The sequence below is a fragment of the Chlorocebus sabaeus genome, chromosome 17 (assembly GCF_047675955.1).
Source record: "Chlorocebus sabaeus isolate Y175 chromosome 17, mChlSab1.0.hap1, whole genome shotgun sequence".
NCBI lineage: Eukaryota > Metazoa > Chordata > Mammalia > Primates > Cercopithecidae > Chlorocebus > Chlorocebus sabaeus.
Genome location: NC_132920.1, coordinates 16,739,794 through 16,761,717, shown reverse-complemented (window position 1 = coordinate 16,761,717; position 21,924 = coordinate 16,739,794). Strand labels below are relative to the sequence as shown.

At 42.6% G+C, this 21,924-nt stretch overlaps 1 protein-coding gene across 11 annotated transcripts in view; it reads left to right on the top strand.

Moving 5' to 3' along the window:
- Positions 1 to 549: 549 nt before the first annotated feature.
- LOC103222118 (uncharacterized) overlaps positions 550 to 21,924 on the top strand; it is a 429,481-nt gene continuing 408,106 nt past the window's right edge. For 3 of the 11 annotated variants that reach the window (XM_073005681.1, XM_073005679.1, XM_073005680.1), the window contains exons 1-2: positions 1,257 to 1,982; positions 8,677 to 8,791. In XM_073005681.1, coding sequence (XP_072861782.1) covers positions 1,762 to 1,982; positions 8,677 to 8,791 — 336 coding nt within the window. In that variant the 5' untranslated portion in view covers positions 1,257 to 1,761. Of the gene's footprint in view, positions 748 to 1,256; positions 1,983 to 8,676; positions 8,792 to 21,924 lie in introns of those variants that run through there. The other 8 variants (XR_012089046.1, XR_012089047.1, XR_012089044.1 and 5 more) reach the window with 5 other exon arrangements.

Below are 21,924 nucleotides of genomic sequence, written 5' to 3'. Positions count from 1 at the left end.
CTCCCAGCTGAAGCCTGACACCCCCTGAGGGAGTCCCCCAGGTTGCTTGAGTAGCGCCCCGTTGCCGCTCAGTCCCCTCCAACTAGGCGCAGGGACCCAGGGAGGCGCGCGAGGACCGACCCGTCACCGCTCAAATTACCTCATCGCCCAGCTCCCCGCCCCCATCCCAAACCTGGAAGGAACCTTGCCCTCCGGTCCGCGTCTCCCCTCCCCCGCACCCCATCCCGAGCCACTCTTTGGGAAAGGTGTCCGCCTCCCCGGGCGGCGCGCAGCGAAGGGTTAAGGGCGCGGGCCGGCCGCCGCGCGGTGCGCTCGCCGTGCTCTGTGCGGCTTGCCGGGCCGCCCGCCAGAGGGTGCCCCCCACCCCCATGAAGTCGGATCCTTGAGCTGCGGCGGCGGCAGCCAACTGCTCCATATTTGGCTTCTATTACACATTTACATACTGGAGCGAGCGAGCGAGCGAGCGCGAGAGAGCGCGAGGGAGGGAGGGCGGGCGGGCGGAGGGAGGAGGGAGGGGAGGGGAGCGGGAGGAGGGGGAGGAGGAGGAGGAGGAGGAGGAGAGAGCAGAGTATACCGCAGACATCATTTCTACTACAGTGGCGGAGCCGTACAGGACCTGTTTCACTGCAGGGGGATCCAAAACAAGCCCCGTGGAGCAGCAGCCAGAGCAACAGCAGCCGCAAGACATTGTTTCTCTCCCTCTGCCCCCCCTTCCCCACGCAACCCCAGATCCATTTACACTTTACAGTAAGTGGCTATTTTTTTTCCTCCTCTGATTCTTCCCCCCTCCCCCATCCCCTTCTCCCCTTATTTAGATTAAAATCCCTCCTCACCCGATCTCCCGAGAGGGGCAAAAGCAACAACCAGCAAACAAACCCAAAACCCCAATCGGCTGCACGGAAAACAGCTGGAAGAGGAGCGAAGGAAATCGACGCGTCGTGTTCTGTGTGTGTGCGTGTGTGTGTGTGTGTGCGTGTGTGTACATACAACCGTCCCCGGCTCCAGGCTCCCGGGCCGACACCCCCACTGTGGGCGCAGGGGCGGCCGGCGAGGGGGCTGTCAGGGGCTGGGTGGGCGCCCGCCAGGCTAGGGGGCGCGCCCGGGCGGGGGGCGCGGGCGGGGAGAGCGGCGGCGGGGCCCCGCTCCCCCCGGCTGCTGGTCCGGTCGCGAGTGCGGAGAGCTATGTCCTCCTCCCTCCGGGTGGCGCAGGGGGGAGGTGGCGGCGGCCGGGGTGGGGGGGTGGTCCCTTTCCCGGCCGCCCTCTTCCCATTCCTCCTCCCCGGAGAGGGCGGTGAGAGAGAGGGGGTCTCGGGGAGGGCTGGACTTCCCCGCGGGTGGTCGCCTGGCCTCGGCGCCCCGGGGTGGGGGTCTCCTCTCGGAGGGCCGGCGTCGCCGGGTGTGCGGCTGCGGGCGGGGAAGGGACTGCTCCTGCAGCCTGGCCGGGACTTTGCGCGCGGCCGGGTGCCAGGCAGGGGGCGCGGAGGGGTGGCCTCGGGGACCGCGCAGGGGTAGCGGGTGTGCGGGTGCCTGGAGAGCGGCTGGAGTGGCGGTGGCGGCCCTGGCCGCCGCCGCCACCGCCGCCCTGTTGGTGCGGCCGCTTCCTGATCATGTGCAGCGGCAGCCGCCGCCCGGAGCCGGGAGCCCGCGAGCGCCCCAGTCCGGGCCGGCGCCCCCGCCAGCACCCGCGGCAGGAGCCGAGGAGCCGCGGCAGGCGCTGCCCTGAGCCGGGAGTGAACGGCTGCGCGGCTGCTGGGAGGGTGAATGAAGCCAGGAGGAGGGGAAGAGGAGGAGGCGGCGGCGGCGGAGGAGGCGCTGCGGGGATTGGGATGCGCCCTGGAGCCCCACTGCTCGTTCACTCTGGGCCGGGCCGGAGACTCTGCCACTCCCGGGGCCGCCGCCGCCGCCTCCTACGTGGTTCCAGAGCTGCGCGCAGGCCGGTCCCGCAGGGGGCAGGGAAGGGGGCCGGACGGGCGGAGCGAGAGGTGAGGCGGTGTCGAAGCGCGGCGTGAGTGTGTGAGTGTGTGTGTGTGTGTGAGTGAGTGTGTATTTGTGTGTGTGTGTGCGCGCGCGCGCCGGGCGGGGGGCGAGGGCAGTCGCGACGCGGAGGTGGCCCTTCCTTGGCTACTTGGCTGACTCTGCAGCGCCCCGACCCCTCTTCAGCCCCCCGCCTTCAGGCTGCCTTCTTAAACTCCGTGGCTTGTGCTTTCATTTTATTTCAGACCACGTAGGGGGCTGACTGGAAGGGATGAAACAATTCAGGTTTTCTAGGGAGATTGAGCAAGAACCTTAGTGGGGGGTGGAAGTAGGGTGGTGATCGAGACTCTGCCAGAAAACAAAACAAAACAAAAAAAATCAGTTTGTAAGGACGTCGGGGGTTAGGTTCGAGCCCGTGGCTGCTCTGTTTTGTTTTGCTTTCTTGGTATATAATCCTACAGATAAAAGGGTAATATAAATATTTGAGAAGATTGAGAAATTGCTGAAGAGTAGTAAGGGCAGGAAAAAAAAAAAAAAAAGCCAGTCGGAAGAAGCTGGTTATATAATGCGCGATGTGGCTAACAAGAAAGGCAAGCTATTTTTATTTTGTTTACCGTATGCTGTGCAGTAGGGACTCCTCCAAACTGGTTCTGTCCCCGAAGAGATTCTTAGCTTCCCTGTGAGATCCACAGGATACAATTAGCAAAATTAGAAGACCCTATTACACCCACAGAATAAAAACTAATGCCTTACAGTGGCTTTCTCCCTGCACATCCTGTCGTGCATGCACGGGAATGTGTGTATGCAAATAAGTTCTCCTTTGGCAATCTAGTAGTCACATCTCAATGACATTTGTGTTTTATAATGCAGGCTGTTTTTAATATTTAAACATCATCGTTATATATTGCACACAGCAGTGGGTAGTTACTTGGTTATTTTTAGGCATAGCTAGTTACTTTTTCAACAGTGTTAGCTAAGACATTTCTGTTTGGGTTTTTTAGGAGGCTGCAGTTCCTAGAAGCCCCCGTTAAGCCCACCCTTCGGTTTATTTGGTGGGTAAAGGTAGTTTGATACTCGAGCTTTTTTTAGAATGAAGCTTATGCCTGAGGAAACCACCAGAGAGAAGAGAAAATCCTGCACAGGAACTCTTGGAAAGGGATTGCACCATAACGGCTAGCGCTGTGCCATTTAATCTCCTCTGATTGCCCTCTCACTGTGCATGCATCAGTCAATATTTTAGCAGCTCCGCAAATAAATGGACTTGAATGCCATCTTCTACATAAAGCAGAGGTTGAAGGGCTCCCCTGAACCTCCTGGCTGCCTGTCAGTGGTGTAGGTTTTCGGTGCACTTACTCCAGCCCTGATCGCTCATGTAATTAGATCAGGCTGCCATGGCAACAGACAGTGTTCCTCGTCCATTCAGGTGGGTTTGTCTTGTGCCTGAACTACTCCAAGTGTTTTATGCACAGCATTTATGCTGCCCAAGCCAGACGAGAGACTCCACTATTTCAGTTGCATCTTCTTTCAGTCATTTGGATGGGAGACACTGAATGAGGCTTCTAGTTACTCAACTTTTGTAAAGGAGACCAACAAGCTGTTCTTCCTAGGTGCAGTATGTAAATGCATCTCCCCAGACAGTGAAAGGAGCCTGACAATCCTGCTGGTGTTTATTGTGAACAGATCAACAAGTATTTGGTACTTGTTAGAAACCTTTCAGAGCTTACTAAAGCAACATTTCTTTTGCAGTCTGGTGCCTTTGGCCTTGCAGGCACTTAACCCTTTCAAGTGTGAAGAGCGTTCATCCTTTGGAACCTACATTGCCCATAGCGATGGCTGGATTTCTAAAGGGTTTACTCAGGGGAATAACTTATTCGGAAAATATATTCCCATTGTCACATTTTAAAACTTGACAGCCATCATAACAAAAACTGGTACTGACAGTAGGCAGACATTCTGAATGTATTCATTCTTAATTTGGATCTATTGGCTGTGATTTGAATGATCTTTGGTAGTAAGTTAAAAGGATTTTTTTTTTCCTTAGCTAAGCGAGAAACGATAGAGGCCTATAGCTAGAGGACTGATAATGCATGGTGCTTTTGCACAATAAACATATACTTTATTTTAGGATGTAATTTAGTGAGCAGTTAGCAGTATTCTAGTCTTTGCATTAGGGCACCACTGATGAAGCTGCCTAAGCAAAGAGAAATAATATTATGGTAAAAAGGAAAAAAGGAAAAGTTGCTTTAGTTGCTGAAGCTCTGTGCTGCTCAGGGAATCCAGCTAAGTGGGGCGGGGGAGTATTTTAATAACCCTGGTATTTGAAAGAAAAGATAGTTGAGAATATGTCTTGATTTAGTTGTGACTGCCAGTCAGTTTACAATTTTATGGCCAATATAGCTAAACTGGTAAATTTTTTTCCCCCAGGGCTAGGATTGAGAGAGCTACTCAACTCTCTTCACAGGGGGTTTATGAGTTTTTACCGTTTCATGAGTTTGTGTGGTTGGTAAATTCATTGTGGCCCGGTCAGATGAAGCATTGCTGTAGTTAAAATGAGCTATTATTTCTTCCAGCTGCTTTTATAAGGTGGTAAATAGATGAGAAGCAAGGATGTCAATATTACACAATGCCTTGGAGGTCCTGATTCTATTTTGCAACAGATCGAAAAATGCTTTACTTGCAGTAAAATGTGAACATTTATTTTTCAGTGCACAAATAAATTCATGTGAAAATAAGTATAAAAAATATACTTGGTGGGAACCGCCAAAGGCAATATTTTTCCTTGTGGATTTCGTTTTAAGAGGGTTTGGTAAACAGAAGTGATACTTTGTCAAAAATGTTGCAACTAGACTTCAGGACTTCTGCATTGTCTTTTACACTTAGAGGAAGATTAAACAAAAACTCTTTAACCATAAGATTACATGTCAAATGACTGTAAATTTCAACATACCTAAGTCAGTTGCCTAGGAGTCCTGGGAAGGCCAGTGCTGAGATTATTGAAATATTAGTAAACATTACTATGACTCCTGTTTTTGTTGTCATTATAGAGTCCAAGGACTCCCATTTCTTTTGAATAATGTTGTGCCTTTATTGTTTTTCATTCTGAAATGTCAAGTGGATTTTACTTTTTTGCATATACCTTGAGTGACAGTTTCTGATGACTAACACTGTAACACTCATTTTGTTTCCTATTAAAAGTTAAGCAATAAACATATTTTACTAAAATTCTGAAACTCACGTAAGTAGGTAAATGTGGGAGTGAATGTTAATTCTTTAAATTGTGGTTATCTAAAATAACACATAGATTAGCATCTGAAGAGCTTAAATACTTGCATCGGTAAAGTGACATAGTGCAGTAAGACAGGCCATTATTTTTAACGGAGAGATAGATTATTTGACTTTCTTTGCTCTGTATTTTCAGAGTAATTCAATAGTTTGAATGATTAGTTTCTGTGAGAGATTTAGATCTGTGCAGCTTAATTGATTCAAATAACAGATTTAGTTCCGGTCATACTTCCAAGGTTATCAGAAGCAGGCCCTCCTCCTTATTTTGTTAAAAGCACCGAAAGCAAAAAATTGTAGAAATGGTAATAGAAATAATAATTTCTGTTTTAGGACCTTACATGTAGAACTTCTTTTTCTAAGATAGGAATTTTTAGTCATCAATTATGTTCACATTTTATTTTCATATAATTTAGTTTAATAAAATACATTTACTCATTCAAAAAATTTTTAAGGAGTGATACACAGTGTCAGTTTTACAGAATTTTTTAAATGTTGGCTGAAAGAGCTGTAATTAGACTGAGATTTTAAAAAATATATAAATGCTTAGAATTACAGAAGTAATAAAAAGAATGGTTTTAGATAAATCTTTACTTGTGGAAACAGTTTTTTATTTTTCTCTTTTATAGTTATATTTATGGATATTTGTCTTTATCAGTGTAGTAATATATTTTATAACATTCATAATTTGAACTTTCAGGCTAATGTACTATAAATATTTGTATTATGCATTACTACCATCCCAAATGTACCAAAACACGTTTAGAAGGAACAATTATGGACAAAAAAGCAACAAGCATTATACTTTGTTTGACATATTTCACCTAAGCAGAAATGTTTCATTGATTTTTCTGTAACTTTTAATGCATCCTATTTGTGGAGTAATGAAAATGTAATGATAATTGCCACAATGTAAGCAAAAATTGTATCCTACCTGAAAATTACTTTTCAGAAAATTCATGGTAGTGTACTCAGAATTTGAGACTTCATAGGGCAGAGGTTTCCCCGATTGTGGTGTTTTGATTTGGGCTAAGAGGAACTCTTTTTGTTTTTTTTTTCCATTTAGATGCCCTTTAACTGACAACTTTTGAATGAGTTAGGTAACAGAAGTTTTTCGTGACAGTTATTGTAGCTGCTCACCTATAGTATCTGTCCTTCTAACGTTCAAAGAAAATATATTTTTCTGTCACTGTGTATGGCAAACTTTATTTTCTTGTGCCCTTAATTTTGGCCCCCTCTCCCACATTATCTCCTGGTATTTACTGACCATTACATCAGTTTTGGTTAGGCCGTCTTTCTTGTTAATCTTCCACTATTAATAGTATTGTATTATGTTGCTCTGCTGGATTTTAAGAATATTGAGTATTGCATTTTTGGCATATATCATTGTATAAAATGTCCCATAGGTTATTTTCTTGTATATTAATTTTGTAAGTTTTTGCAGTAAATACATGCTGCCTTGCTCGTATTCTTGCCTTCTTCCCTCTGATGGAATACAAGTTATGTAAACTCTATTATCCTAACTAGTGCAGCAACACAAATACTTTTGAAATAAGAATGCATACTCCTGCAAGAGTAAATTAATCTTTTACGGCATTTACATCATGTTTGACCCTCCTCTGCACTTCAGCAAACTAGGAGGAGGTTGTAATTTGGACTCTATAAAACCTTATCTGCCAGGTGATATGTAAACAGGATTGTGTGCATACAAATTGTCATACAGGCGAACACTCTCCCAACTGGTGAGCTCATAAAAAGCACTGTCTGCAGATTTATGGTACCTGCACCTCGTTTGAGAATCAATTATTTTGATGTTTAATTTGAGATGAAATAAGGATCCTCCCTCCCTGCCCCCTCACCCTTAAAGAAGTACTGAGTAAATAGAATTTTGTAAACTTCTACTTAACTTGGCCATTATTTTTATTTGTAACTCAACAGGCTTCTTGGTGGAGGGACTGTGCCTTCTAAAGATTTGAAAGACATTATAGTGTATAACAGCTTACCTTCCTTCTCTGTACACACAGATCACACGTGGGGAAACCAAGGACTACAAGAATTACTTCTTTTGCATATCAGTCCCAGGCAGGCAATCGATGCTTAAATAAATGCTTGGTGAATGGATTAGTTAGAAGTAAGCATATTTTGGCTACTGTTCATTACTTTGAAAAGTGCTGGAAAGAAGTGGAAGTTATTTTCCTTTCCAGCTGGGCTGTGCTCTTAAAAATAGTGAGTGTGTATGGATGAAAATAATCATGACTACTGAGATGTGTTGCCATGTACCCAAGGATAATTGGCTCACTTACCTGTTTACGGATTATTCACATTGGAGATCATATTCATAGCTCCAGAATAGTTTCTTTCTGACATCCAATATAAACCTGGGCCTCCTTCTTCCTACTGTTACCTGGCGTGAGCTTAGGAAATGCAAACTAAATTTAAAATCAGCCTAAGCAAATGTGCAGATCAGCTCCAGTAATCAACGACTGAAAATCAGTCCAGCATTCACTAGTTTGGGGATTATTTTATAGTGACCCTGCTACAGATTTTTAAAAAAATTTTTTTCTGTTTAATGTGGATAATTGGGAATCACCAGTATTTAAGAATATAATTTTAATGGATAGGGTGAAAAAATACGTTAGCAGATCAAGTCTTCAACTTCTTCCATTTCTATGCATAGGTTTTACCTCACAAAAACTACTACAAGCACCAAGCTCCCTGATGGAAAGGTATATGGAAGATTCATTCATTCATTCTTTCATTCATCCATTCACACATTCAATCATTCATCATACAATGGATAATTTTTACTTAATCATGTGCAAGGAATTGTGGCAAAATGAAAATGAGATATACATTCAGTATTTAAATAATTTAAAGTTTAGTGGAAAGTTTAGTGAATATATATGCACACTTTGCACTTTTTTCTGCATTTTATCCTTTCTTCTATTCCGTTGGACTGGTATGCTGATAGCTGTGCACTTTCATGATTGTCTTTCAAGTTGCATGTTGATAGATAATATATGCCACATTAAAATTAGGCTTTGGCTCAATTACTGTTCAATCCATGCTCATTTTCACCTGATTCTCCTTGTAGTTACCAGCATGTGTTTATCAGATGATTGGCTAGAATCACTCGACCAAAGAATGACAGTGGCTGGCTCAAATGGGGAGACCATCCTCTTAATTTGATGGAAGAGATGACCTTTTTGTATGTTGGCCTTCCTCTGAGCCCTATTGAACAAAACCAGACCTGCCTTTTGAGCTGGCTGTGTTCTGTGTAATTCTCATACAACAGAATGCCAAATGTGATGTTCTTAAAATTTGTGTTTCGGTGCAGACACTTAAGGTGGACTTATTTTTTAAAGCAGTTTATTCTGTTTTTCATTTTGGATTTCCTCTCCTGCACTCCCTGGACCATTGCAGGAGCATCGTGCATCAAGTCACCAGGGTGGTCCATTCAAGCTGCAGATTTATTTGTCATCCTTGTACAACAGTCTCCTCCTCCACTGCCACTACAGGGAAGTGCATCACATGTCAGGTGAGAGTTTTGCGATGCTCTCTGTTTTCCATCTGAGGATAAATTCCTGACTTGGAAAATTGCCGCCTAGCCTTACTTTGTTGGCTGTTGAATATCATTTTCTTTGCAAGCTCTATTTGGGCCTAGTGTGGGAAGTTGAGAAATTGCCAAGATTGTTTTTTAAAACTTGGATTAAAGTATCTATCTATTTGGTTTAATCTATATGGTTCATGAAGAAGTTCATTTGACTTTGTGATGATTGATAATTGCCAATTGCGGCTTGAACCTGATCATTTTAATTGTCACTTTTCCTTAATACAATTAAGAGTGCTGTGCTACCAGATATCTTAAGTCACAGTTTTTACATTTTAGATTACTGTTGTAGTATAATATATGCGTAGCAAAACAGAGACCTGTTTGTTTAGGAGGAACCAGTATTTGTTGAATCTTGAATTTCTTTGTGTCTGTTTGGATTTTACAACTTTCTGATTTTCCCACGTACAGTAAATTTTTCTGGCCTGGAGAGTCATGCAGACACAGGGTGTATGCAAGGGTGATGACTCATGGTTTTCTATTGAAGAAAGGGCCAGAGGATATTGCCTGGAATTAAATCAGGAGAGAAAAAGAGGTTTGCTAGAACTTGGGGCAGTAAGGGCTTGGGAACACAAGGGTTTGGGTGTAAGTAACCAAGGGAGATTGTGAAATAAAAAACGGGATCAATTTCTGTTTGCCTTCGAAACGGACCTGCTTGAAACTGTGAAGACAGACTAGATTAGAGGTTCCCAAGCCTGGCTAGGCAACAGAATCACCTGGAGAGCCTAAACAAAATAGAATCAGGGGCTCCACCCTAGACTTGCTGAATCAGAATGTTCCCTGTTGGAATCACTGATCTGTCTAGGCAGTGATTCTCCACAGGTTTGGGAACCCCTGGGTCAGCCGGTCTTCCAGCAGCTCTTCCTAAGTAAAGGGATAGCCTTAGCTGGTGAGAAGCTCGTTCTACTTTTAGCAAATCTCCCATTTGAAAATTCGAATTTTCAAAACTCATTTTTCAAGAGGTGGATGGATATTTGCTTTATCAAATGTTCATTTAAACAATGATTGACCACATTTCTTTGAAGAAAGAGCTGCCTCTTTACCTTAAGAGTCAATTTTTAAGTTACATATAAATTCTCTGGCATCTTAGATAAGAGCATGGAGCTCCGTAATCAACCCATCTGGACTTAAGATCTGGAGCTGCCACTGTGACCTTGAGTAGTCCTATGTCCTTTCAATGCCTCGGTTTATTCATGTATAAGATGGAGGTAATATTAGAACTTTCTTATAGGGCTGCTGTGAGGATGGAGTAAAATAGTAGATATACTGTGGGTAGAATAGTACCTGGTGTGTGGTTTGTATCTTTTAACAGATGCTATCAAGTAACTTATCCCTCAACAGGTTGATTGTTATGGTCATGTTTTATGATGGTTGCTCCTGAATCATACATGACTAGGAATATGTAAATATACCTGGACCTTGGTCTTTGGACCCACCCTATAGACATCTACGGCTCTGCAAAGCCAAGGAGCCTTTTATTTGTTTTTGGTTAATTTTAAATTCTGAATTTATCACAACTGTCTGACTGATGGGATACATGTGTGGTTTTTTTTTTTTTTAGATTGTTGTAAGATGAACTGATGAATTGCATGCATAAATGGGGTTGTTTGTGGTCTGAGTAAAAATAAACAAAAACCTGAGTGACTGAAGTATTATGCCTCAGGAAAAATTGCCAAAAAAGTCCCAGTGGGGGACAAGGTGGAGGAGGGAGGAGTCATCACAAACACGATATTCTTGTAAAATGTGGAACTGGTTTCCTTATATTTTATTGGCTGTGGAGTAGAGAGGTGTTCTTTAAGTGGAACTGTAACCTAAAGTTCCATACAAATTATCTCTTAAGATCTACAAATGTCAGCTGAATGAAAAAGGTAGAGTGGGCCAGGCACAGTGGCTCACGCCACTTTGGGAGGCTGAGGTGGGTGAATCACTTGAGGTCAGGAGTTCTAGACCAGCCTGGCCAACATGGTGAAACCCTGTCTCTACTAAAAATATAAAAATTAGCTGGACATTGTGGCAGGTGCCTGTAATCCCAGCTACTTGGGACGCTGAGGCAGAAGAATCGCTTGAATTCAGGAGGCAGAGGTTGCAGTGAGCCCAGGTCGCGCCCCTGCCACTCCAGCTTGGGCAACAGAGTGAGACTCCATCTCAAAAAAAAAAAAAAAGAAAAGAAAAGAAAAGAAAAAGGTAGAGTGTCTTACTGCTACTTTATCTCTTAGGGATGATACTCATTTTAACAGTTATGTGCTAGGCTGAAAATCCTCACATTTAGATCTTTGGAGAAATAGTTTAATTGCAGGTGGGTTGAGTACATGTGCATTTTTTTTAACCTGTGGTGTTGAAAGGGAGTCATTTGTGATAACAGAAATATCTCAAGAATTTTTTTGTGGAAAAACAGGCAGCAAAAAGTCTTATCTCTTGGTCAATATGGGCAGCTTATTGAGAAGAGACCTAGGTTTTTATAGTATATTAGGAAGTTTAAGTGTCTTAAGAATACTAAAATACTGACAAAGCAGCACAGTCACCTTGAATTTTAAGCAGCTGACATTTTCTATGGTTGCATTTAAAGAAAGCTTATAAGCATTATCTAAACATTTTGCATCAATAATGGCCTCATTACAGTCCTCACGATTGACGGCTCAACGTAAGCAGAAAAATAGTATCATTCACGTTGTACTCTCGTATATTCATTCAGTTTTTTTTCTTAAACCTACATTATAGTTCTTTCTGGTTCTAGTTATTTTATAAATATGATACAGCTATAGCAAGTTATGACCTAACTTGTTCACAGTCACTATTTATGTAAAGAAATGATTCATTCATTTATTCATTGTGAATTTTTTTAAAACTACTGCATGGTGCTGTGGGAATAGAAGTGAATAAGAGCTACCGGAAGGCAGTTATTTTCTTCATGGTCAGGCAGGGGAAAGAAGAAACTCTCTGAAATAATGAATACAAATAGAATGGGGTTCTAACGGTGTTCTAACAGTGAAGGAATTCAGAAGAGTGACGCTGTGTAGGAGTGATCAAGAAAGACTTTGAGGAGGAGGGATCACTTGAGTTGAGCTCTGCCGGCTAGATTGCATTTCTGTAGGAAGAGATGGATGGAGCATGAGGAAGGCCATGTGTGTGTCTGGGACATAACAAGCCAGTGCACGGCATGTAACTGACCAGGACGTTCTGGCTGAAGCCTAGGTGCTGGTGGACATCTGAGTTTCTGGATTCGAGCAGACAGTAGAGACTGTGGGAGTAAAACCACTGAGACCTCGAGTCTGAAGATAAATTTGGAGGAGTCCTTGACATAAAAGTGATCTTTGAAATTAGGCCTTGGATTCTTGGGCCTGGCAAAAAGTTTGACACACAGGAGGGGGATGACTGAATTCAGGGATGACGTCAGCTGGTGTAGAATGTGTAGAGAGAAGGTAGGAGGCAGCGGAGAGTAGCTTGAACATTGGTGTGGCACGGCCTTCGTCTGCCACCTTTTCATGATCTGGGGTGAAGGAGGCTGGGTGGCTGGAGGGGTTGGGTGATGTATGCGTGGACCATAAGGACTCTTCTGCAGAAGCTCAGGCACCTCGGAAACTCAGTGCTGAACTACAGCTCAATGAAATCTTGTCAAAACCTTTCTTCCTTTAAGACCTTTACAAAAATAGGAACTTGAGCTAATTTTAGCTAAATCTAATGTGTGTGTATATAAAAATGAATGCCACCTTTGAAATTCAGCGTATGCGGTATTTCTTTAAACAAGTGATCCTTCTGTTTTCCTCTAAACAGTTTTATTAAGATTTTCAGTGAAGCCCTGTACATATTAACAAGAATTCCAGCATTTCTTTGATCTTTTCTACTGTTGATTTATTCATCTCATGTGATATGCGTAAATCACAATGTGCCATCTACTTGACTCTGTAGCAATTGTTCATTTGTGGCAATTCATTTACTGTACTCTGATAAACCACATTAATGTGGGTGTGTTTGGTAACTTCAGAGGATTCCCTGGAGGCTTTCTGTGGACTCTTTAAAATGTGAGATGTGTGTGTTTGTGTGCGCGTGTGTATACTGTATATACCTAGTTACTAGACACAGCCCTTTGAACAGTTTGGCTTCCCATTTATACTTTATAGAAAATAAAGAGATATAGAAGTGGTGAATCTTGGCTCTGGGGAGAAAGTTAGCCTAAGACTTCATGATGTAAAGTGAAAGAGAAGGCTGCAAATGATGTTATGATGTTCTCAGTGAGCAGTCTGTCTTAATGTAATGAGAGAAAATTTGAGGATTAAGTGTTTTTTTTTTTTTGGTCCTGAGTTAGTTAGGATGGGCTCTCTGTATAGCCCAAAAGGACTCAGAATAAAAGCAGTGACTTATTTAACTTTCAACAAAGACAAGAAGGTTAAGACAGGAACAAGAGGGATGGAGCAAACAACTCCAGGGGCAGATCGTTCTGTCTGCAATTGTTTAATGAGCATCTAATGTATGAGAGGCATTATGCCAACAAGGCATTCTAGGGAATATGGAGATGATCAATAGTTCACATTTACTATTCTGCATATTAACTTACTGAATCCTCATTACAATCCTTCGAGGTAGGCATCATTATTTTCTCCATTGCACAGGCGAAGAAACTGTGGCACAGAGAGGGTGAATGATTTCCCCAAGGTTGCCCAGCTGTTAAGTGATAGAATCATGCTTGGATTCCAGTCCACACTCTCAGCCCTGTTCCTTAAGCCCTGTCCTTAAGAAGCTTACAGTCGAGCGCATAAGGCAAGGCATGGCTTGGAGTAATATTTAAAGAGTCATGACACAGGTACAACACAGTCTAGGAAGTCAGGATCAAGGAAGGGTCCTTCCTTGGAGCCTTCTCTTTTGATGTCTGCCTGTCTGTTCAGTCACATATGAGCTTTCTGATACAGGCTGTCCTATGCAGGCTTTGTGGTGTTTTCTTCCTTTCTTTCACTCTTACTCATATCTCCTTGAGATTCCTATGCACTTTCAATAATTATTCATTGAAGAAAATGATGACAGTGGCAATTTGCTTATCCATTTCAGGGGATTGGCTTAAGTTGGCTCCAAATGCTATTCAGCATCAAGAGTCTCAACGAGATGATGAACTTTTGACTCTTAAAAGAACTTCACTGGGTCATTGCTCAGCTTGCAAGACTTGGCAGATATGAACTGTTTATCTCTCCAGTGTGATAGGTGGTGGCGTGGCACCGAACGCAAGCTCTAAGAATAAAACGTGCAGCGAAAGGAGGTCACGCTTCAGTCAGGGTGGCCATAAGGAAGCTTAGAACTCCCATCCCCTCTGCCCCTGCCTCGCCCCGTCTCATTTTCTCTCCTTCACTGGAACAGTGAATGAATCTGAGCTCATTCATGTCAAGATGATAGAGAAGAAAGATCACTTTTCTCTTAGCTGGCTCAGGGAAGGCCAGATTGTCTTTCTTACACTGAGTGAAAAATTACTGACGACTTTTGTGTTTCTTTTTTTTTTTTGGTCTTCAAAGGCAACATCTCTTGCTTTTACAGACCCACGGAAATTGAGAAGAGGATGCAAGATTTACTATTCGTGCCCTAGCCTGGCAGCTTCAGCCTACATCACAGCTGTAATCATATGTGATGCATTTTTATTTACAGATTAGTAGGCTCTGAATCTGACATATGACTAACCGGGAAGCTCCTCCCTGTAACAGTTGTATGTCATCTGCTTCAGAGAACTAATTGCTTGGCAATTCCCCTTTGGTAATTCCCTCTTTATTTTCTGATGAGTTACTTAACAGCGATGGGCTTGTTGAGCAGAGCGTGGAGTTTAATGTGTGCTCCAGAAACTCCACTGCAGGCCTGGGGGATATGTTTTTCGAGTTCTGTTTAGCTTTACTGAAGGAACACTGAAACCATTATATGGCCTGTTAATATTTCACTCAATACCAGATGAAACACCGAGCAGCATGCAGTTTTCCAAAAGAAATCAAAACCAGGCTTCTTTTTAAAATGTGCCCCTGTGCATTAGAAAATTATCAAAAAGGAATTTAGTATTTATAGAACGTTTAATGCTCTTTTGAAAATATGATTTAAAATGGAGTAGTCTTCCAGGACCCTGCAGAGTGAGTATGGTGTGCTGTTGGACTGGTAGTTCGGAGGCTCAGTTTCTGTTGCCTGCCCTGCAACAGGGTGACTTGTGCTACTCACTCTACCTTGCTGGGTCTCAGTTTTCCTGTCTCCAAAGCACAAGGAGGTTGAAACAAATGATCTCTCGGGCCTATTCTCTCTCTGACATCGTACAGTTCCATGAATAGATTTTATTGTAATTCTTGCTCCCGGCTCCCCCAAGACCTTTGCATCTGTCAAACATCATTTGCTATTGTTTGACTTTGTTAGATTTTGTATTTAATTAGAATTTATATTTTAGCTATTATTATGTCATTATTTATAGAGTAAGTCATAAGTGGTGCCTAAAATCATTTATCACCCCATCTCTATTAGTTTCATACATGAATACTTCCTCTGCTCCTTTTTACTGTTCTCGCTACCATGTCCCAAACAACATCCATTTCTGGAGGTGGAATGCAGTATAACTGGAAAGAATCTTTCAGCTGATTGTGGGATTATTTTTTGCAAGAGGAGTGCAGAAGCTCTGCTTTTCTAAGCAGTAGTAATAAGGGCCATATTCTGCTTTTAATTTGCAAGCAGAAATCCTTTTGATGTCATTTGGTTTTACCTGCAGGTGCAGGTTTTAGTCTCTAGGTAATTCCTTTTCTCTTCTGCATCAACTTTGCCAATTAGTGTGTGCGGCATTGCCCTGTCTTTTTGGTTAATTCATAAGCAGTTCATACAAATGCCTCTTGATTCATGGCAATTATTAATAGTTTCTTTAGGCAGCTAGTGCAAATAGAAAAGGTGACATTTGAGAGGGTTTGTTGTTTTAATTTATTTGTTTCGTAGACAGAGAGGAAGGGTGAAAATGAGGACTTTGAAGTCAGGGAGATTGAGGCTTGAATCCTTCTGGCTCTGGCTCCTGGCTTTGTGGTCCAGGTCACAGTTCTTAAATCTGTGATCCTCAATTTCCTCATCTGTTAAATGGGGATGATAATACCACCTAACTCACAGAATCACTGGAAAGATGTAATGTGCACTCACTCTCTAGATATTGCTTATGGTAGTATCTCAATAACTGATAAAAAGCAAAGACAGACAGACAGACAGACACAGACACACACACACACACACACACGCGGAAGGCATAGCATTTAAGACCTCAATAAAAAAAGCAAGAACAAAGGAAAGTGCTGCATTTGAGGTGTAGTCAGGGTAGGAGGAGCTTCTGAGAGCAGCCAGTCTTAGTAGGCAGAGTTGGAATCTCAGAAGGACCTTTGAAATTTAGGAAGGACTAGGCACCCTCTGCTAACCTGGCAGTGACGTTTTCTGCAGGTAGCTCTGCTCCACAGAAAAGGGTGTTCACTACACGTGACTGAAGAAAATACTATGTTTTAAAACATGTATTGCCCAAACCTTACAATAATAAAGGAAAGCCAGTAAAAGCAAAAGTTCCCTTTGATTCCACCATTCCAATCCATAAATCAAGTTCATTTTTATGTGTTGTTTTTCAGTTCTTGACAACATATCATGTATCTTTTTTTCAGTTTTGCGTTTCCCATTTAGCATAAATATTCTTAGTAACTTCAGCTCTACAGTTCTCATTTGCAAGGATCACGTAACATTCTATCAGGTTGTTTTATCTTGATTTTTAAGTTTCCTATCATTTTTGTACATTCGAGTTGTTTCTAATTGTTTACTGTTGTAACGCCGCAGTGAATATCTTTACACACAAGTATTTACTGAGGACACACTCGCATCAGAAGGCTCATTACTAAGTTAGAGGGAGCTTGCTCTGAATTGCTTTCTAAAAGGCTGTGCCAATTTACATTTTTACTAATGATATAAGAATGTCTCTACCTTCAATCTTAATAATTGTAGGACTTAATTTTTTTTTTTTTTTTGGCTAATTGAATAGGCTCTTTGGTTTCAAAGTTTTCATTCCTTTGATCCCTCTCAGAGACGGAACAGTTCCATCTGTGTTTGTTTACTAACTGTTCTCTTTACAATTAGCGAATGAAAGTCTTGATGTTTTCTAATCTATGTACATGAGCTCTTTATGTGTTCTAGATATTAATCCATTTAAAAAGTCAAATTTGCTAGAGCTACTTCCCTAGTCCAGTTTCCTTTCATTTCAATGACAACGCTTTTTGTTGTACAACGGTTCAAGTTTTTATATGATCAGTCTCTCTTTTCTTCTACTTGTACCCAGGGCCAACCTGGAAGGAAGAAATGAGATTACTGCAGCTCAAATTCTGCACCAGGCTGGCGAGTGGTCCACTGGATGACTTTGTTGGGAATAGCTCTTTCTTTCTTCTGCTCACTTTTCCCCTTGGGAACTGTTTCCTGTCGAAGTCCCAGTCTTTCTATCTCCAAGGGCCCCTTTCCCCTTCTCCCACCTGCTCCTCATTCCTTGATGCTCACCCACCCTGTGCCGATTTCCTGGCTGTGGCATCCTCTCTGCCCAGTTCTCTACCCTCCGTTGCTGACCTGTGTGTTTCGCAGGGAGCCCTGCCCTGGAAGCAGTGGGTGGAAACATGTCTGGCAACCTCCCTCACTAGGGCCTAGAGAGCTCAGTCAGGAATTTCAGGCCTAGCCAAAGTCTAACCATTATCCAAGTCTCCGGGGTCGGGGTCTTCACATCCTCTGTCATACATCCCTGCTACCTAGCAGGCTGCCCTGCTAAGGGATGGGCTCCTTGGCGTTGGTTTTTATCCACGTAGGAACCAGAGAGGCACGATGCTACCCTGGTTTCTTTCCTGTTGTAGCTCTTCTCCGGAGATAGCTCTTCCAGTGGAAGGTTGGGAACAACTTCCTAGGCATTGAATTTTGAGGAATGCTGGTCTCAAAGTCTGAGTTTAGACGAGTGGCTCTGCTGAGCTGGGTGGTTTGGCATACGATGTACCTCCTAAATGGCCTGTCTAAATGGATTGTTGTTCTGGTCCAACACGTTTTTCCTCTTTGAAGCCAAAATGAACATTTGTTAGTATTTGAAATCTGCTGACATCTCTGTTTTTCTTAACCCCTTCCCTGGGTTCTCATGGTCCTCAGGATAAAGTCTAGAATCCTTAATGTGGATCAGTAGGTTTTGAGGACCTTCCTTGTATCTCCAGCCTTATCACTCACATGTTGCCCTGTATTCGCCCCACATCGGTCCTATCACACTTCCTCTTTCAAGCGCTATACTCTGTTTTGTGTTCCAGCCTTTAGACATGTTGTTCCCCCTCCTTAGAACCCAGCTCCTCTCCCCCCGCTGTCTGGCTACCTTTCCCTCATTCTTGAAATCTCAACTTAGAGTCTCTTCCTCACGAAGTCCTTGGACTAGGGACTAGGTTATTTGCTGTCTTTTCTGGGCTCCCATAGCATCCCATTCTTCCCCTTGTATAACACTTCACAATCCTTCTCCAAGCCCAGCAATAGGAGGGCTGCCTTTCCTCAGTATGTGGCATCTAGTGAATGGGCAGTACATATAGGCATTCCCCCTGTGATGTTTATGTTGCAAATTGGATGTGATTCCATATGTTAATATGGACTGTGATGTATATAATTGTGGTCAGGAAACAGCATGGGGTCCTGTGAACCACAGTGGTAGAAAAAGCTATGGCACCTGTTTGTTCCAGTGGCTTTGTGCTTTGTCTATCACACAGTGGGTGATAAAGGTGACGAAAATGTGTAAGAAGCCTGTGCTAAGGAGAAAGAAAGGCCCAAGGATGAATTTTCTGGAATGAAAGCTATACGTAATAGAGTGCTGAATTCATTCAGTCATATTTAAGTTTTATAGTACTGCACTTATAACCACACAAAACACTATTATTATTGAAATTCAATACAGAAAAATGCTTTTGTTTTTGAATGTTTAAGACTGTCTTCCTTCCTCCTCATTGAAAAAAATTCCTATTGAATTTCGATTATATGAAGATTTTTAGAAACGGAGCGATTGTGTTGAACGAGTGAATGAATTTGAGGTTCACGTTCTTAACATCTGTTTTCTGACTTTGATCAGTTTCCTTTAAGTGCTCTCATGGTCATACTCTGCAACTCAGGTGAAAGTTTCTAGTGAGATAGTTATCCCAAGGAGATACTTTGATCTGGAAGAGAGTAGTTCTGAAGTTCTAAGTGAGGTTTGTTGGTTGGATTTAGGTAAGGTACCACATGGAAAGGAGAACTGCTTAAAGGGGTAGGGTGACTGTGAAACCCTCTTCTGCAAACCCTTCTCATCAAGTATGAAACCAGTGGGGTAAGAGGTCCATCTAATTGTATCTGTGCCCTTTTGAGTTGGCCTCTGGGTTGTAAATGACTTCATCTCGAAGTTGCACTGTTGGTGGTAGGGGAGGACACCTTCTCCAGGTGGAGGGAGTGCATTTGTGGTCGATGGTGTGAGCGACCATATATTGGACCATATGTCAGAACCTGTTAAGAGGTATGGAAATGCCTCCCATTAGAAACTGAAGCCCTGGGTCCTTTGACGGCTGCAGCACCCCCAGAGGAGAGTACCCTATGGCCCTTTCAACCTTGCTCTGCCCTGGCAGGTTCCAAGTGGAGGCAGAAAGGACGCTGGATGAATTTTGTTTTGATTATTCTTCCCCTTTTCCAGGCTCTGTGTCCAGTTCACCTCTGGAGCTGCCTGGGTCACTGCAACCCAGACTAGAGAGAAGTATGACCCCAAGTTATGGCTTTTATTGGGAGACAGCCTTCGTCTAAGGAACTGGGAAAGAATGTGTTCCCCAGCTGCTGCCTTTCTGGTGTCTGATCTGATACTTTTCAAAAGATAGCAGTTTTGTTTGGTTTGATTTGGATTTTTTTTTCTTTTGTAAATGATCATAGACCCATAAGACAAGTTTGTTATTGTATTGACCGAATACAAAAAAATGACATGGTTATTTATTTAAAAATCTCTTTCCATACGACTTTGCTTTCTATTGAGTTTGAAGGAAATACGGTGATAGCATCTAAGCCCAAATTTCGGTGTTTTATTTTGACTTTCCTGTTCTGTTTAAGCTTCTGTAACCCCTTGTACCTTTCTCTACTCTTCAGAAGGAATAGGTTTTATTTTTTTCCATCTCAACATCATCCAGATGAACCGTGCTATTTTAACAATCTGTGCAAACAGATATAAAAGGAGGAAGACTACTTTCTTTAATTTTCCTCCCAGCAAGTTGCAAAGCTGTTTCAATCATCCTAGTGATTAGGAGAGTAATAAACAACATTAAAATGAAGAAACGTCTTTCTGAGAAGGACCTTGAAATGTGGGTCTTACCAGTAGTATATGAGCCTTCCTCAGACTAAACTGCATAACACAGTTCATATCATCTGTAAGTCCTGGAGGGAGGGCTTTTTAATATATGGAAATGACCCAACACTGTTGTTGGCTGTCCTGCTCTACAGAGAACATTCGGTGACCTGGAATCACAAAGTTTCTGTCTCTGAATGGTGCACTTAATTTCACTTTTTGCCCTGAAGTCTCAAGAAATGAGACTTCCTTTAGAAAAATGTTTTTAAAACTTTCTCATTTTAAATGTCCAGGGTCTTTGAAGAGTGTACTGGGAGGAAAGTCCTATGTTTCCTGTTTCTCTTGTAGGACTAGTCGAAACTACCCTTTCTCTTGATGGTATTCTGCAGTCTGAGCCTCTGATTTAGTAACTACAGCCTTTAAAACCACAGTTATCCAGACCATGTGCAGTGGTTAATGTGTCATGAGTCTGCCTCAGCTGATAATAGCACATCACAGAATTCAGAGTGCCTTAGATAAATTGTTTCAGTGGATAGTCATAATGACTCCTTGAGTAGAAAAGTATCCTCATTTTCTAGGGGAGAAAACAGAACCTATGTGGTTGACTGATTAATTGGATTCCAGTGGTTAGAAATACATGTAGCCTGTGCTGTAACCCTGATTTTCTGACTTGTAGTTCAGCTTTCTTCTCCATCTCCTTGTATAGCCAAGATACTCCAGAAATTATTTGCGTTTCCACAGTGGTAGGATGAAAAGATGTGTCTTTGCTTAATTAAGTTAGCCCACTAGAACGATGTTGAGATGGAGCTGGAATGGTGAAGAAATGCAGGAGTCCAGTCCTTTGGATATGTGCAATTCCTAGTTATCCTTTGAAACAGTGCTTTGTTATAAATTTAGATGTTAGAGGCTGGGCCCGGTGGCTCATGCCTCTAATCCCAGTGCTTTGGGAGGCCAAGGCGGTGGAATTGCCTGAGGCTAGCAGTTCAAGACCAGCCTGGGCCACAGAGTGAGACCCTGTCTCCAAAAAAAAAAAAAAAAAAAAAAAAAAAATTAAATGTTAGATGTTTTTATAGTGCCTGAGTCTAAACTTGATGGATAAACAGAGAATGGTTTTCATTTTGCAGCCACTGCCCCTTTAAAGTTGAGCTTTTTGAGCTATATTTCCTTTAATGCACCCGTGTCAGCAAGGTTAAGAACATCAGGAAATCAAATTGATCTCGTATATGGAATCATGAAATTTGATGTCATCTGCTCTGAGAAGTCCTTGTGGATGGGAAGATTGTACAATCAGATCATTTCTCTGTGTAGATATCTACTGTCTTTCTACTAGATGTTACAGAAGAGGTTAGAAGAAGCTCTTCCAGCTACCTTTGACTCAGCTTTATCCTGCTAGGCAAGAAGCAGCTGGTGCTGGACATTTGTATCTGCAAAAACCATGAGTTACTTCCCCAATAATTAAGTATCTACTGTTACAGCATCTGGTGGCTAATCTTTTAGTAAAATACACTGTCCATCTCTTGGTGCCAGAAGCAATAACTATCATGAAGCCTTTTCTTTCTTTGCAGAAGTGGTTTGGTGGTGACCATATTGTTAGTTGCAGAAACACTTAGAATCTGATTCACATTTAGACTTGACGGAAGCCAGATTTTATATCTGGACACCTCATTAGTGATACTGCAAACAAGACAAAGGCCATCTATCTCTCTCTTAGGTGCCCTCCTCAATCTCTTTACAGCATTTCCCCCAGGAG